General features: G+C 34.2%; 1 protein-coding gene across 1 annotated transcript in view; it reads right to left on the bottom strand.

Moving 5' to 3' along the window:
- The window catches only part of LRP1B (LDL receptor related protein 1B), a 1616178-nt gene that overhangs the window by 116438 nt on the left and 1481734 nt on the right, over window positions 1-18006 (bottom strand). Inside the window, exon 78 of the mRNA XM_067742376.1 lies at window positions 16803-17044. Coding sequence (XP_067598477.1) covers window positions 16803-17044 — 242 coding nt within the window. The remainder of the gene's footprint in view (window positions 1-16802; window positions 17045-18006) is intronic.

The raw sequence follows: 18006 nt of genomic DNA, 5'->3' as shown, positions 1-18006 counted from the left end.
AAATGCAAGAAACATTTAACAAGGACCTAGAAGAACTAAAGATGAAACAAGCAACGATGAACAACACAATAAATGAAATTAAAAATACTCTAGATGGGATCAATAGCAGAATAACTGAGGCATAAGAATGGATAAGTGACCTGGAAGATAAAATAGTGGAAATAACTACTGCAGAGCAGAATAAAGAAAAAAGAATGAGAAGAACTGAGGACAGTGTCAGAGACCTCTGGGATAACATTAAACACAACATTCAAATTATAGGGGTTCCAGAAGAAGAGAAAAAGAAATGGACTGAGAAAATATTTGAAGAGATTATAGTTGAAAACTTCCCTAATAAGGGAAAGGAAATAGTTAATCAAGTCCAGGAAGCACAGAGACTCCCATACAGGATAAATCCAAGGAGAAATATGCCAAGACACATATTAATCAAACTGTCAAAAATTAAATACAAAGAAAACATATTAAAAGCAGCAAGGGAAAAACAACAAATAACACACAAGGGAATCCCCATAAGTTTAACAGCTGATCTTTCAGCAGAAACTCTGCAAGCCAGAAGGGACTGGTAGGACATATTTAAAGTGATGAAGGGGAAAAACCTGCAACCAAGATTACTCTACCCAGCAAGGATCTCATTCAGATTTGATGGAGAAATCAAAACCTTTGCAGACAAGCAAAAGCTGAGAGAGTTCAGCACCACCAAACCAGCTTTACAACAAATGCTAGAGGAACTTCTCTAGGCAAGAAACACAAGAGAAGGAAAAGACCTACAATAACGAACCCGAAACAATGAAGAAAATGGGAATAGGAATATACATATCGATAATTACCTTAAATGTAAATGGACTAAATGCTCCCACCAAAAGACACAGATTGGCTGAATGGATACAAAAACAAGACCCATATATATGCTGTCTACAAGAGACCCACCTCAGACCTAGGGACACATACAGACTGAAAGTAAGGGGATGGAAAAAGATATTCCATGCAAATGGAAACCAAAAGAAAGCTGGAGTAGCAATTCTCATATCACAAAAAATGGACTTTAAAATAAAGACTATTACAAGAGACAAAGAAGGACATTACATAATGATCAAGGGCTCGATAGAAGAAGATATAACAATTGTAAATATTTATGCACCCAACATAGGAGCACCTCAATATATAAGGCAAATACTGACAGCCATAAAAGGGGAAATTGACAGTAACACAATCATAGTAGCTGACTTTAACACCCCACTTTCACCAATGGACAGATCATCCAAAATGAAAATAAATAAGGAAACACAAGATTTAAATGATACATTAAACAAGATGGACTTAATTCATATTTATAGGACACACCATCCAAAAACAACAGAATACACATTTTTCTCAAGTGCTCATGGAACATTCTCCAGGATAGATCATATCTTGGGTCACAAATCAAGCCTTGGTAAATTTAAGAAAATTGAAATTGTATCAAGTATCTTTTCCGACCACAACGCTATGAGACTAGGTATCAATTACAGGAAAAGATGTGTAAAAAATACAAACACATGGAGGTTAAACAATACACTACTTAATAATGAAGTGATCTCTCAAGCAATCAAAGAGGAAATCAAAAAATACCTAGAAACAAATGACAATGGAGACACGACGACCCATTTGGGATGCAGCTAAAGCAGTTCTAAGAGGGAAGTTTATAGCAATACAGTCCCACCTAGAAACAGGAAACATCTCGAATAAACAACCTAAACTTGCACCTAAAGCAGTTAGAGAAAGAAGAACAAAAATACCCCAAAGTTAGCAGAAGGAAAGAAATCATAAAAATCAGATCAGAAATAAATGAAAAAGAAATGAAGGAAACAACAGCAAAGATCAATAAAACTAAAAGCTGGTTCTTTGAGAAGATAAACAAAATTGATAAACCATTAGCCAGACTCATCAAGAAAAAAAGGGAGAAGACTCAAATCAATAGGATTAGAAATGAAAAAGGAGAAGTAACAACTGACACTGCAGAAATACAAAAGATCATGAGAGATTACTACAAGCAACTCTATGCCAATAAAATGGACAACCTGGTAGAAATGGACAAATTCTTAGAAAGGCACAACCTGCCAAGACTGAATCAGGAAGAAATAGAAAATATGAACAGACCAATCACAAGCACTGAAATTGAAACTGTGATTAAAAATCTTCCAACAAACAAAAGCCCAGGACCAGATGACCTCACAGGCGAATTCTATCAAACATTTAGAGAAGAGCTAACACCTATCCTTCTCAAACTCTTTCAAAATATAGCAGAGGGAGGAACACTCCCAAATTCATTCTACGAGGCCACCATCACCTTGATACCAAAACCAGACAAGGATGTCACAAAGAAAGAAAACTACAGGCCAATATCACTGATGAACATAGATGCAAAAATCCTCAACAAAATACTAGCAAACAGAATCCAACAGCACATTAAAACGATCATACACCATGATCAAGTGAGGCTTATTCCAGGAATGCAAGGATTCTTCAATATATGCAAATCAATCAACGTGATACACCATGTTAACAAATTGAAGGAGAAAAACCATATGATCATCTCAATAGATGCAGAGAAAGCTTTCGACAAAATTCAACACCCCTTTATGATAAAAACCCTGCAGAAAGTAGGCATACAGCGAACTTTATTCAATATAATAAAGGCCATATATGACAAATCCACAGCCAACATCGTCCTCAATGGTGAAAAACTGAAAGCATTTCCACTAAGATCAGGAACAAGACAAGTTTGCCCACTCTCACCACTCGTATTCAACATATTTTTGGAAGTTTTAGCCACAGCAATCAGAGAAGAAAAGGAAATAAAAGGAATTCAAATCGGAAAAGAAGAAGTAAAGCTGTCACTGTTTGCAGATGACATGATACTATACATAGATAATCCTAAAGATGCTACCAGAAAACTCCTAGAGCTAATCAATGAATTTGGTAAAGTAGCAGGATACAAAATTAATGCACAGAAATCTCTGGCATTTCTATACACTAATGATGAAAATCTGAAAGTGAAATCAAGAAAACACTCCCATTTACCATTGCAACACAAAGAATAAAATATCTCGGAATAAACCTACCTAAGGAGACAAAAGACCTGTATGCAGAACATTATAAGACACTGATGAAGGAAATTAAAGATGATACAAATAGATGGAGAGATATACCATGTTCTTGGATTGGAAGAATCAACATTGTGAAAATGACTCTACTACCCAAAGCAATCTACAGATTCAATGCAATCCCTATCAAACTACCAATGGCATTTTTCACAGAACTAAAACAAAAAATTTCACAATTTGTGTGGAAACACAAAAGACCCCAAATAGCCAAAGCAATCTTGAGAACAAAAAACGGAGCTGGAGGAATCAGGCTCCCTGACTTCAGACTATACTACAAAGCTACAGTAATCAAGTCAGTATGGTACTGGCAGAAAAACAGAAAGATAGAACAATGGAACAGGATAGAAAGCCCAGAGATAAACCCACGCACATATGGTCACCTTATCTTTGATAAAGGAGGCAGGAGTGTACAGTGGATAAAGGACAGCCCCTTCAATAAGTGGTGCTGGGAAAACTGGACAGGTACATGTAAAAGTATGAGATTAGATCACTCCCTAACACCATACACAAAAATAAACTCAAAATGGATTAAAGACCTAAATGTAAGGCCAGAAACTATCAAACTCTTCGAGGAAAACATAGGCAGAACACTCTATGACATAAATCACAGCAAGATCCTTTTTGACCCACCTCCTAGAGAAATGGAAATAAAAACAAAAATAAACAAATGGGACCTAATGAAACTTAAAAGCTTTTGCAGAGCAAAGGAAACCATAAAGAAGACCAAAAGACAACCCTCAGAGTGGGAGAAAATATTTGCAAATGAAGCAACTGACAAAGGATTAATCTCCAAAATTTACAAGCAGCTCATGCAGCTCAATAACAAAAAAACAAACAACCCAATCCAAAAATGGGCAGAAGACCTAAATAGACATTTCTCCAAAGAAGATATACAGACTGCCAACAAACAGATGAAAGAATGCTCAACGTCATTAATCATTAGAGAAATGCAAATGAAAACTACAATGAGATATCATCTCACACCAGTCAGAATGGCCATCATCAAAAAATCTAGAAACAATAAATGCTGGAGAGGGTGTGGAGAAAAGGGAACACTCTTGCACTGCTGGTGGGAAAATAAATTGGTACAGCCACTATGGAGAACAGTATGGAGGTTCCTTAAAAAACTACAAATAGAACTACCATATGACCCAGCAATCCCACTACTGTGCATATACCCTGAGAAAACCATAATTCAAAAAGAGTCATGTACCGAAATATTCATTGCAGCTCTATTTACAATAGCCCGGAGATGGAAACAACCTAAGTGTCCATCATTGGATGAATGGATAAAGAAGATGTGGCACATATATACAATGGAATATTACTCAGCCATAAAAAGAAACGAAATTGAGCTACTTGTAGTGAAGTGGATGGACCTAGAGTCTGTCATACAGAGTGAAGTAAGTCAATTACTGTATGCTAACACATATATATGGAAGTTAAGAAAAGAAAAATGGCATGAAACTAGCGGTAAGACAGTAATAAAGACACAGACCTACTAGAGAATGGACTTGAGGATATGGGGAGGGGGAAGGGTAAGCTGTGACAAAGCGAGAGAGTGGCATGGACATATATACACTACCAAATGTAAAACAGATCGTGGGAAGCAGCCGCATAGCACAGGGAGATCAGCTCGGTGCTTTGTGACCACCTAGAAGGGTGGGATAGGGAGGGTGGGAGGGAGGGAGACGCAAGGGAGAAGAGATATGGGAACATATGTATATGTATAACTTATTCACTTTGTTATAAAGCAGAAACTAACAAACCATTGTAAAGCAATTATACTCCAATAAAGATGTAGAAAAGAAATGATTTTAGCAATGAAAAAAAAAAGTAAATATATCAAGTGGTATGGGCTTGTCAGTGTAAGTCATAAATTTATACAGATGAGAGACAATGGGAAAATATAACCATTATAAACTGTGTAAAGCCTGCTGGAGCATATTATCATTTTTTAACACCACTAGAGCAATCTTTTAGCATGCAGAAATATGATATCAGTTGTCTAGCATGAACATAGAAAAAGACCTATTTTGGCTGTATCAGATGTTAATATACATACTTAATTTTCTATCCTATCGGTATTCTTGCTAAAATAGGACATGTTTTATGCAAAGCTTCACTTTTTTGAATTTAAGATTTTTATTTTATTTCGCTCATGCTCAAAACTGGGCTGATTATCTTTCCATTCTATATTTCTATACCTGGACTGCTGACAATTAAAACCTCAGATTCCTAATGATCACAGAACATTCAGAAGTTTGATTTTGTGATACTTTTTCAGGTAAGCTGGCTGGTGAAAATTCTATTAATGGTGAATTCCAGAAGGATATATCAAACTTAGGTCACATTCCTAGAGTGAAGAATATGGCTTAAGGAAAGGGAAAAATGTTACTTTTCAATCCTGAGCATAAGAGATGCTGAAGAGTTATAGAGTCATTTAAATCTATACAGTTATTCTCTGGTTCCTTGATCAAGGAATCCCTAATGTCATTCTGGTATCAACTAAAGTAGTAAGAATATGGGATAAAGGATGGTCATGCCCAATAAATTCAACCTAAAGTCATGAATCATCAGTGACAAGATGATTCTCAGAGAATGATGGCAGCAGGGTGAAGATGTTACTAGGTGTTCATCCTCAGTGACTCATAACATACTGAATTCTCAATTATTCTCAACACTGAAAAGAGAAGAATTGAACAGAAGAAGAAAACAATAACAAGAGACAGCAATAGGATGGTCTTTTTATTAAGGAAACTGTGGCGAAATTAGGAAATCACCTCTATAGTGAGTTCTATAGGAAATAAATAATCCCTTTCTATTGCTCACTACTTGACCAGGATTGTGAATAGCATTAGCCATCTAAAAGGGATTCTCATATTGAATGACTTGGTTGGAGAGTGGCAGGCAAATTCCTGTTGGGTCTTATGGAGAAATTCAAAATCAATCGGGTACATACAAAAAGTGGGAAAACATAGAAAAAGTAAACTGAGGTTCTTGGCATGGAGTGGAGACTGACAAGAAAAACAGAAACAGATAGTTAAGCCATTTGTCTCTAAAGAGACTGAAAACAAAACAACCAAACACATTAGGTTGGAAATAAGAAGAAAACATGAAACTCTCATTTGCCCCTTTGGCTAGCACTCTAGACAGACAGGCCAAAGAACTAGAGACACTAATGAGATATGTCATGTTTAAGAGACTGCAGAGGCGTGTGGTTACCCAGACAACAAAAGGCATTGCTCATATTTTTGCACAAAGTAGAAGACAAATTTTGACTGCTTCCTCCAGCAGACGATTTCTTTCCTAATAAGCTCTCTAAATACACAGCCGAAGTTTTGAGTCCTGAGGCATTCTTCTTCATAGAGATATATTAGTCGAATGAATGAAATGCTTAAAATCTTACAGAAAAAATGGCAGCTTGATTGTAACAAAATCAGAGGTTACTGCTTTAAACTACCAGTCCTTTACAGCTGTGGATTGTAATGTATCTGGCACAATTCCAGCTTCAATAAACTAAAGATATGTCTTTATATATGTCTTTATATATAAATACTGAAGGCATTTGTTTTAAATCAAGGAAAGAGGAAAATCTATAAAAGGAGAATGAAAACATTCAAGCCATGGAAATGCTATCTTTTGTAAAACAAAATTCCTATAGTTAGCAATATAATTTAAGAAAATATAGTTAACACAAGGATAGATTGAAGTGGTCACATATTTCATTTGTTCATGATTTTTCATCTTTGTGTATATCTAAGAAAAGAAAATTCAGTTCATTTTGCTGAAGTTAATTATCTCCTGATGCAATGCTAGTAAAACAAAGATGTGAAGACACTGTAAAGAACTTGTGCTTGTGTGGTGGGGGGAGTCCACATTCAATAGACAACATCCTGAAAAGACCCAGATTTGTCTTTGGGTTACAGGGTCAATATTGTATGTGATTTTATCGTTTTTTAACACCCTCAGTGTTCTTTAAACTTATTTGTTATGATTTACCACCCACCCTCCATAAAAAGCAAAACCCACTCTCAAAACCTTCATTCACACTACCAGCTAAACAAAAGATATCATGGAAGACTGGAAAGCACACAACATTTGAAATCAGAAACTTGGTTTAAGAGCCAGTCCTAGTTTCTCTATAAATTATGTGGTGCATAAAAATAAAGGATTTGGATTAGATGATCTGTTAAAGTCTTTAGCGTCTAAACACGAAATTATATAACAGTTTAAAACATTATCCATTCTTTACAAATCTTAAGAATGCATCTAATGCTAAATATGAATTTTCATGCATTAGTAAGTGAAAAATTTGTTGATACTTATGAGGGCAATTTTGACATCATCTCCCTATGTGAAAGACCTGGAATTAAGAAAGCAAGGTGCCTTCTGATGTTTACAGTTTAAACAAGCACAACAGCTGAGATGTAAGGCAGAACTATCTGAAAGCAGAGACTGCAAAATGGTACACTGAGGACTAAATTTAAGTTAAAGTTAAAAAAAAAACTATTAAGTAGATTCTAACTTTAAAATTAAGAAGATATCACTTTAACAAATTAAACTTTTTTTTCTTAAAAATTAAGGATAAATAAGATAGTATATCAAAAGCAGGCCAACATTCCAGAGTAGCAGAGTCAATCAGCTGCTTCTGTTTTAATGAGATACATTTTCAGTTTGCCTCTCTCACCTGGACGCCTAATGTTCTGTCCAACCTGTTTCACTCATTTAACTTACCTATATAGCTGGTTTGCAACCCATGCTTTAAAGAGACAAAAGAATTCGACTTTAATGAATCAATCATGTATCTATAAGAAAGGGGGTTAAAACAGCAATAAACACATGGGAAAAGAAAAGTCAGAGAAACAAATGTTGAGAGTGTGTCTCCAGAGTCATTATGTAAGCATCTTGTAGATAAACTGGAATACTTATGTAGCAGATATGTAAATGTGTATGTATATATATATATGAATATGTACACATAAATTGGGCCCTTATAGTTCAATGTCTCTCCATCAAGTTCATTCAAATTATGAATATGTAAGTGTATGTGTACATATACATAATACTGAATTTTATATATCATTTTCTTTCCTGCTTCATTAACATTAGTTTCCTGCTGTTTCATTATACCGTAGATACACTAGCAATCCATTTTCTTTTTTTTTGAATTTTATTTTATTTATTTTTTATATAGCAGGCTCTTATTAGTTATCTATTTTATACAATTAGTGTATATATGTCAATCAAAATCTCCCAATTCATCCCACCACCACCACCCCTCATTGGAGTCCATATGTTTGTTGTCTATATCTGTGTTTCTATCTCTGCCTTGCAAACTGGTTCATCTGTACTATTTTTCTAGATTCCACATATATGCATTAATATACGATATTTGTTTTTCTCTTTCTGACTTACTTCACTCTGTGTGACAGTCTCTAGATCCACCCAAGTCTCTACAAATGACCCTATTTCATTCCCTTTTATGGCTGAGTAATATTCCATTGTATATATGTACCACATCTTCTTTATCCATTCATCTGTCGATGGGCATTTAGGTTGCTTCCATGACCTGGCTATTGTAAATAGTGCTGCAATGAACACTAGGGTGCATGTGTCTGTTTGAATTATGGTTTTCTCTGGGTATATGCCCAGTAGTGGGATTGCTGGGTCATATGGTAGTTCTATTTTTAGTTTTTTAAGGAACCTCCATACTGTTCTCCATAGTGGCTGTATCAATTTACATTCCCACCAACAGTGCAAGAGGGTTCCCTTTTCTCCACACCCTCTCCAGCATTTGTTGTTTGTAGGTTTTCTGATGATGCCCATAGTAATCCATTTTCTAAGTCTAAACAGAATGTGAAATAATAATGAGGTCACCTTGTAGGCTACTTCCTGGGCATACAATTGACATTCTCCAGATGGTAGTCAGTCTTTTTGTGAGTCTGTGCTTTCAAACATTAACAGTTAGTTCAGTTAGGCCTTTTGGAAGACCTGAAAGCACATTATGTAGGCTGATATCTCTAATACCTAAACCAGACCAAGACCAATCTTAATGATCACAATAATAATAAAAGTGATGTCTTCTTAATAAAGGAACTTTGATTCATTAGGGTAATTAAGGGAGGCAGAGAAAATAATGCATATTATAATTGTGAAGTTGCATTCTTGTAAATGAAGCATGATCTATTTATGGCTAGAAAAAAATGTGGGTGTATATGTGAATATTCATGGGTGTGAAAGAAGATGGGAGGGGCGTGGTAGGAGATGAGTCTAAACATCATGGAGAGACTTGTAAAACAATGATTTTTCAATGGAAATCCATTTGAATGTTTTAAGTAGGGAGATATGATGATGAGTTTAATGTTCTAAGATTATTTTGGCTATGGTGTGAAGAATGGCTTGGGGATGGGGACCAAGGAGATACAGGAAATTCAGAGGAGGCTTACTCAATGGACTCCAGAGGGGAGGATACAGGAAATTCAGAGAAGGCTTATTCAATGGACTCCAGAGGGGAGAATGTGAAAGTTTAATCTAGGCTTTTGTGAGACAAAAGTGGAAAAAATGGGATATATCTGGAGATAAAAATATTTAAACTTGGATGAATACCAAGGCTGAGAAGAATAACTTGTAAAGGATAACTTTCAAGACTGACAAGCTATTGCCATGTCTCTTCAAGATTTTCAATTAATTTATTGCTTCTAGTTTAAAAAATATGACCTACTTTATGACAAGGTCTGTTCTAGATGCTAGGATTACAGTAGTGGCCAAACAGTAGGGGAAAAAACAAAAACAAAAACAAAAAACCTGCCATCCGGGAATTTATTTATAGCAAGGTGAGGTAGACAATAGATAATAAACATAATAAATGAATAAAATATATGGTAGTGAAAAAATATAAGTATTATGGAAATGAAAAAGAGCAAGGCATTGAAGATCCCAGGATGGGAATGGGGCAGTAGATTGCAATCATCAAAAAGTTATGTATTCAGAAGATGACATTTGAACAAAGACTTGAAGGAGTTCAGGAATTGAGTCATGTAGGATATCTGGCTGAAGAACATTTTAGGCCAAGAGAACATTTCAGGAATGGCCTTACATTAGGAGGTACTGATGGGTTTCAGAAATAGCAAAGCTTCTCTGGAGAAGAGTGAGTAAGGGGGAAAGTAGTAGAAGATAAAGTCAGAGAAGTAACAGGAGACCAGATCTTTTAAACCCTTGTAAGATATTATGAGAATTTCAGTCTTTTCAGTGGGAAACCACTGGATATTTTTGATTTGAGATGTGATATAATCTGATTTATGTTTTATATGGAGCAGTCTGGCTACTGTTTTGTGAGTAATAATGATAGCAAGGAGACCAATTAGGAGGGTATTGCACTAATTCAGAAGAAAGACGATGGTGGTTCAAAACTAGGTCCTTGCAGTCAAGCTGACGTAAGGTATTCAGCTCCTGGGCATACCTTGAAAGTAGACTCAATAGTATTGCCTGATTTTGGAGTTATGAGAAAAGCAGAGGGGCCAAAAATGACTCTAAGATTTTTACTCTGAGTGCCTGGAAAATGGAGTTGCCATTGAATGAGATTGGGGAAGCAGATTTTGTGGATCATATGAATAGTTTATTTTTAGGCATGCTCCACTGGGGATTTTATTTTTTAAACATCCAAAAGGAAAACCAAAGCAAGCAGTTGGACAGAGCCTGATATCAATTAGGCAATTGTTAGCATGTGGTTATATGTTAAACCATGAAACAATATGAACTCTACAAGGAAGTGAGGAGAGATAGAAAGAAGAGGATCAAGGTCTGAGCCTGGGGCATTCCAATGTTAAGAGGGAAGGAGAAAAGGATCTAGCAAAAGAGACTGAGAGGTGAGGAAAAAAAGAGAGAACAATAAAAGAAAAACTATACTGATGATTCATCTTAGAACTATTTTGTATTACAGGGTTATTATTACATCAAGTGAAGTAACAAACAAAAAATCGACTTAAAGTTTAACTGGAAAGACTGATACTGCTACTATGAAGAGAAAGCTTTCTCAACTCTGACACCACTGACATTTTGGTAAGGATAACTCCTTGTGAGAAACTAATTTATGTATTGTAGGGTGTTAAGCATTTCCCCTGGCCTCTACTCACTTGATACCAGCAGCACTCCCCAGTTGTGACAATCAGAAATATCTTCAGACATTACCAAATGTCCCCTGGGGTGAAAGATCATCCCCAGTGGAGAACCACTGATTGTAGAACCACTAAGTGCTCTCTGATGTCTGCTTCCTCCATGACTCTAAGCATTTGTCAAGGTCTTTTAATGAATTTTTGTCTCCAAATTTATTGAACACTTCTTTATCTTCCTTTACTTGATCTTTCGGCAGTACTCTAGAAATATAACTCCAAATTCTTTTTCAAAACACTTTCTTCTCTTAGTTTTTGTGACTCTACATTCTAGTTTTCTCCTAATGCACTGGGCACTCTTTGTCATCATTTTAATCTAGCCTCAGAGCTTCGTTCCAGTCCCCTCTTTACTTCCCTTGGTAATCTAACCTGGCTTCATGGTTGTAGATGTCTCCTCTATTTTTCTATTCTTTAATGTAAATCTCCAGTCCAGAGATTTAAGATAAAGCCTTGAATACATCACTGACTAACTGACATCTCGCTTGGATCTCTTACAGGTATCTGACTTAACATGACTAAAACTGAACCCACAGTTTACCATTTTCAGTATCCATCAAATTATAGAATCTGGAAACACAGGTGTCAGTCTGCAGTCCTTCCTGTCCTCATTTTTCACATTCATTTTATTTGCAAACATTTTCCCTTAAAATTCTACTCACTACCCTCCATTTCACTGAGACTACAATAGTGCAACATACCACCATTTCTAATTGGGAGCATAGTCCTCCTATGTGGTCTCCTTCTGTTCCAGTCTTTTCTCCCACCAGATCCATTCTCCACATAAAAAGTGAAATAGTTGTCTTAGATATAAATAAGATGGCATTACTTCCTTCTCATCTCTTAGGTCTTAGCTCAAAGTCTCCTTTCTTCAAATGTGCCTTTATTGATCATCTTACTCAAAACCTATAAAGTTTAAGTTTTTCTCTCTAAGTCCAGTTTTTATTCCCCTCAGTACACTTTTCAAAACCGGACATTTTTTTGTATTTATTTATTTATTAGTTTACTTTACTTTGTCTTCGTTCCACAGAATATAAACTTCATGAGGACAAGATTCTATTATCTTTATTGTATCCTAAGAACCCAACACCAAACCAAACAAACAGAACTCTTTAAATAAAGCTATGGGTATGATTGAATAAAACTTGACTGGTTCACCTTAAAATGCTATACAATCTGATCAATAACTTAATCAGTATTATTAATTATATAATCATATGTTTTATATGGTCTTATAAGATTTATGTTCAGTAAATTTTGAATATTGATCACAGCTGTTTCAGAACCATTAACTCTAATCAGTATGTATTACTGAGTGACTGTCTTATGCAGTCAACAACAGTCAAGCCACAAAATGGTAATAGTGTAATATCTGATAGTTTTAGATCTCTTCCAAAGTAATTGTAATAAATGATTTTAGCTGTTGACTGGTTTGAATAAACTCAGATGGTTTTAAAAGTATTCTTGCTAAGGAAGTATAGACAGTTTCAATTTAGAGTTTAATGGTTGTCATAAATTTATAATTATGAAGAAAAAAATTTTTGAAAATAAACTATCAATTTTTACCACTACCCAAACATCCTAAAACAAGACTTTGAAGTTTTTGCTAAAATGTGTACACACACACACACACACACACACATGTATGGGTTCATAGACATACCTATAAATTTATGTTTATGTGTGTGTGTGTGTGTGTGTGTGTGTGTATACGTGTGTATGAGATGTACACACAGACCCATATGTTGGGTATGAGGTTTATAGCTAGGACTCCAATTCAAAATTGAAACCTATTAAAGAAAACAGTTGAATATTTTGTTAAAGCTTTTCAGGAAAAATAGTCTAATCAAATTTTTTGAGAAAAAGTTATGATTATTAATGAATAAAATTATAAGTAAATTTATACTGAACATTCTCTTTTGCATAATGGAGAATATGCCAAAAATGGTATCTCATATTCACTTCTTAAAACCAGGTAGATCAGAGGAACAATTTGTTTTGCTCAGGAATATTCAGCTATTTAACTGTAAAAATCTAATCTGTATATTTAAAGTCATTTTCATTTTTCTAAGCATTGACCTACTTTATAGTGCTTGCCATCATGCATCTAGCATTTCATACTAGAAATGATAAATGGCCAGAAAGTATGTACAATTGTTGTATAACACTATCATATTCTGTTGTAACTACTAAAATTCAAATTCTCATTATGCTTTACATATCAATTGAATTATGCCAGTCTTTTAAGTTTTAAATTAATTTTCTTAAAGGAAAAATCTATCCATTTTGTATAGCTCAGGGGGTTAGAAAATCATAAGTAATTCTACCTATAAATAACTTAGTCTGCATTTGAAATTTAAATTTGCAATCCTAATTACTATTCCAACCATTTTCACAGATTACAGAAGAGAATTCCCTTCCTTATTTCTAAAAAAATATCATGTTAAAAACTATCTTCCTTTAGAATGGACTTCAGTTAATATTTAGCTGTCTGAGCAATATTCTGATTTCTGATATAACATATTTTCTGCTCTTTGCTGAAATGAAAATATTCCAGTGTTTTCAGTATCTGTGAATATGCTTCCAAGATATCCTGCTATCACATGGATAACTCCTTCCATTTGCTTCACTGATAATGGGGTTATAACTAAAGTATCCATAGTTCGATTTGTATATTTTTCTTTCTTTTACCTATTGATTCAGAGATAGAAATCAATGCACCATATTCAGTGTAGGGAAAAATCTTAAGTTTTGTTTTCTGAGGAGTGGGGAATTCTCCGGTCAGTATCATTTAATAATTGTGCCAAAACTTAGAAGATGAAATAGAGTGCATGTTCATTAAACTAATGGATGACTATCCGGTGGCTGTTAAAGGAGCAAATATAATACATTGCAGGGAAATTCATAAGGGTAGAAAATCAATTCTTTATATACAAGATGGATTTCAAAGAAATAAATACAAATTGTCCAGGTAATAACTGAATAGACATAAACTATGTCACAATTTTTGGGGAAATCATACATATTTACTATCTGGAAGGGACTTTAGAAATTTTCTACTTCAATAAAGTAGTTAGCGTTCAGGTGAGTATGTTGAGGCTCAGAGATGTAGCAAGTATCTCAAGTTAAAGTCTAAATTGTGTCACATTATAGCTTCATGGCCATAGATAAGTGATTTAATCATTCTAGAATGCACATTGCTCATTAACTTAAGGTGGTGAGAATGGATTTATTCCATATTTATAATATTGAGATATCAGGATTACAAAAAGGTTTAGGAAGCAAAGTTAAATAATTGCCCTTATCAGTGTAGCCTTAGGTATTTTTATACATATATATAATGCACTGGTTGGAATTTCTATGGAATGCTTAATGGTTTAGAACATGGTGCTAAAATTCATGGCTCAGAGGTTCCAACCTTATAATCATGACATTTAGTTAGCTATGATGGGCTTCTAGAAAATGTACCCTACTGTTACCCACTTTTCTTCCTATTGAATACTGTTAGTCATCGGTAGGTCTAAGAAGAGAGTGAAAAACAAATAGAAAGTCTAGATTACACAATACATCTTATTACTACCATTAAAAGACTAATGATGTTTCAAATCCTATTAGAAAAAGGCTAATCAATAACTTTGCATTGATGACGAAAGACTCTATACCACATTAATAAAATTAAAAATTAAAATATGTAAAATATATATTGATCCATTTATATATTTGAGTACATAAGAATAAATATTTAGCTATTAAACAAGTTTGGCTCGTGGCCTACAATAAACAGTTTGCTAGAGGCTACTGATTGTATTTATCCATCTCCCCAAGGACAAAGCTAAAAAATTATCAAATCATTTTTACTGAAAATTATATGAAAAATAAAGATATATTTTTAGCAACTATCAAATTCAGGCAAGAGTAATTTGCAATTAATTTTTAATGTGAGAATATGCATTATAAGGAAGAAAATTTTGCCAGTCATCAGATCAACATCATCACCATCATTATCATATCATTCTGTTAATCTATACAGTACTTATGTGCCAAGAACTATTAATGCTAATATAAATATAGTGTGTGTGTGTGCACACGTGTATTCCTCACTAAAACCTCATGAAATGGAGAGTACAGAGAAGCTAAGAAGCTAGTAAGCAACAGGAACAAGATTAAAACCCAGTCAGTGTAATTTCACAATATATACTCTTTATCACTTCGTTAATACATGAAACTGTACCATAGGAACAATGTTTTTGCAAAGCAAACTTCTGTTTTAAAGATAAAGAAAGCTAAAGCTAGTCAAGACTGAGTCAGTCTTTTGGTCTGATTGGAAGGAGATGATATGTGAGTGAAGGAGGGCAGAGTGATCCACCGAAGTTCTTGGCTCTGTCCTAGAACTACCCTTAATAGAACTAAAGCTTTGTATAACACTGGGTTTGGGGAAGGAGGAGTTAAAGAAACAACTCTGATATATATGGATTTTTACTCACAGTTAATTTAATCTAAACTGAATTTAAAAGCTAATAATATAGCTTCTTTTAAAGCCAGCTTATTGACACCTACTACTGATAAAAAATAGTGTTCCAGATTTCCATCAAATGATATTCACGGAGTTCAAATATTTACGGTAGATACCTCTGAAAAAGGTAGTGAAGACTTCCAGATAGGTGTGTCTGATTTGTTTCAAATACAAAGCTTTAATTATTTAGTAGGATTAAAGTAAGTTAATCCTACTGTGATAGTATTTGACTCTTTGGTTGTATGGGAATGGGCCAGGCCCCCCAAAATAAGTCTTTATCTGTTATTTCTCTGTCAATTTGCTTCAAAATATAAAATACATAATAAATTGACATGCCCTAAAACAAAAAGGATAACCTACAACCACAAGTCTAAACAAATGTTCTAGTTTATTTTTCTCAAAAGGAATAACCATGATAATCAATGTGTCCGTCATACACCAGTAAACAATATTGCTCTATTTTGGATGTTCCCTGAAATATAGTTATTAGGAGTCAGAAGAAATGATTACACTATCGAATTGATCTCTTGCCCTAGAAGAGAACTATATTTCTCATATTGTTAAAAATGAAACAATTTACCCTGTATATTTTTGAGTTTATTTTCTAATGTAAAAACAAAGTGATGGTTCCCAATATGATCTCATGATGAAAAAAACCCTCATGTTCATAATATATTATTAAATACTATAAAATACAAAAAGTTCTAGAAATTTTAGGTATTATTAATTACCATTCTTATGTAACTACAGAAAATGTATTAAAAGAAACACATAATATCATGCAATTAAAATGAATTGTACCCAGCTATGAGAATAAAGGAGTAGGGAAATGTTCTATTTCTATACAGGGAGAATACTGGGAGGAATCACTGAATATATTAATTACCTCTTATAATCAGATACTGTGATTGACAGATTAAAAAAACAGGGAAGTGGGGGAAGGTGTGAGCCTTCAAATATTCAATTTTATTTACTTACAATCAAGCCACTGTTTGCTTGCCTTTTTTCTCTGCCATGTATCTTTTTGTAGAAAATTCCGCCTGGATTAAACTGAGTACTCCAAATAATCATATCTCTCTGATAATATACATCCATCCCTGTTATCCTTGAATTATGTTCAAAATGAGAAATTTGTTGATGATCGCCACTGTAGTTGAATGGATATATAAAACCCAGGATATCAGTGTCATTAGCAATGTAGAGAACTTGATCTTCAGAGCCTGGAGATTATTATAATAAAATACAAAAATAAAATAAAATTCAACTAATGTAAAAGCAACGAATGTACTTTTAAATTAACTTGAATTGTTATTCTTAACACAGTTTCTTGCTCAATAAAAATAAACCGGCTTCATACCATCTTTTCCTCTTCATGACATTTCTAAAACACACTTAACTAAACGTTTCTAAGAGTTATTAATGGAGGTTTTCTTAGGTCAAAGCTTACCTTATGGCTAGAAATTAGGTATTTGTAGTAGATATCCTTTTTATGAAAAGGGATTTCTATTTGGTAAGTCACAATACCTTATGTTTTAATGCTTTGGATCTGAATATTCAAATACCATGTTATATACTCACTAAGCCTCAGACATTCCTGAGCATTTAGTTTATGCACCTGAGTGATCATTACCTTAGGCTAAGAAATAAAAATTACAAGATGAAGAGTCTTCTTCTTCCAATATTCATATATGTCAAATGTTCTTTTATTTTTATTTTATAAAAATCAGTGTTTATTATATTAACATGCCATAATCTCAATATTTTCTAGAATCTTGCTAACTGGAACCATGTAGCCTGAAATTTTGACACCTACAATACAATACTGATGTAATCTGCATACTGAGACAAGTAAAACCCTAAGGACAATCCTGAAAATAGTAACTAAAATATTAATGAAACCGTAAAGAAAGACTGAATTGCATATATAATATCTGCAAATTAAAAAAAAAATAATACACGAGTTGTAGTTCAGCTCTATAGGCTCAATAGCTCTCACTTAGTAAATGGTTACTATGTGATAGGAGATGTATTAAGTCCTTGACAATTTATCTCCTCTTACAACAACCATGGAAAGTAAGGATTAGGCCTCCCATTTTACAGATGAGGAACTGAGGCTCAGAGAGTTTAACTTCCCCGAGGCCACACAATCAGGTGCAATGCTGGGATTCAAATACAAGTCTGT

Source organism: Pseudorca crassidens, chromosome 6 (assembly GCF_039906515.1).
Source record: "Pseudorca crassidens isolate mPseCra1 chromosome 6, mPseCra1.hap1, whole genome shotgun sequence".
Classification (NCBI taxonomy): Eukaryota; Metazoa; Chordata; class Mammalia; order Artiodactyla; family Delphinidae; genus Pseudorca; species Pseudorca crassidens.
The sequence above is the reverse complement of the archived record's forward strand: the minus strand, read 5'-3'. Positions and strand labels throughout refer to the sequence as shown.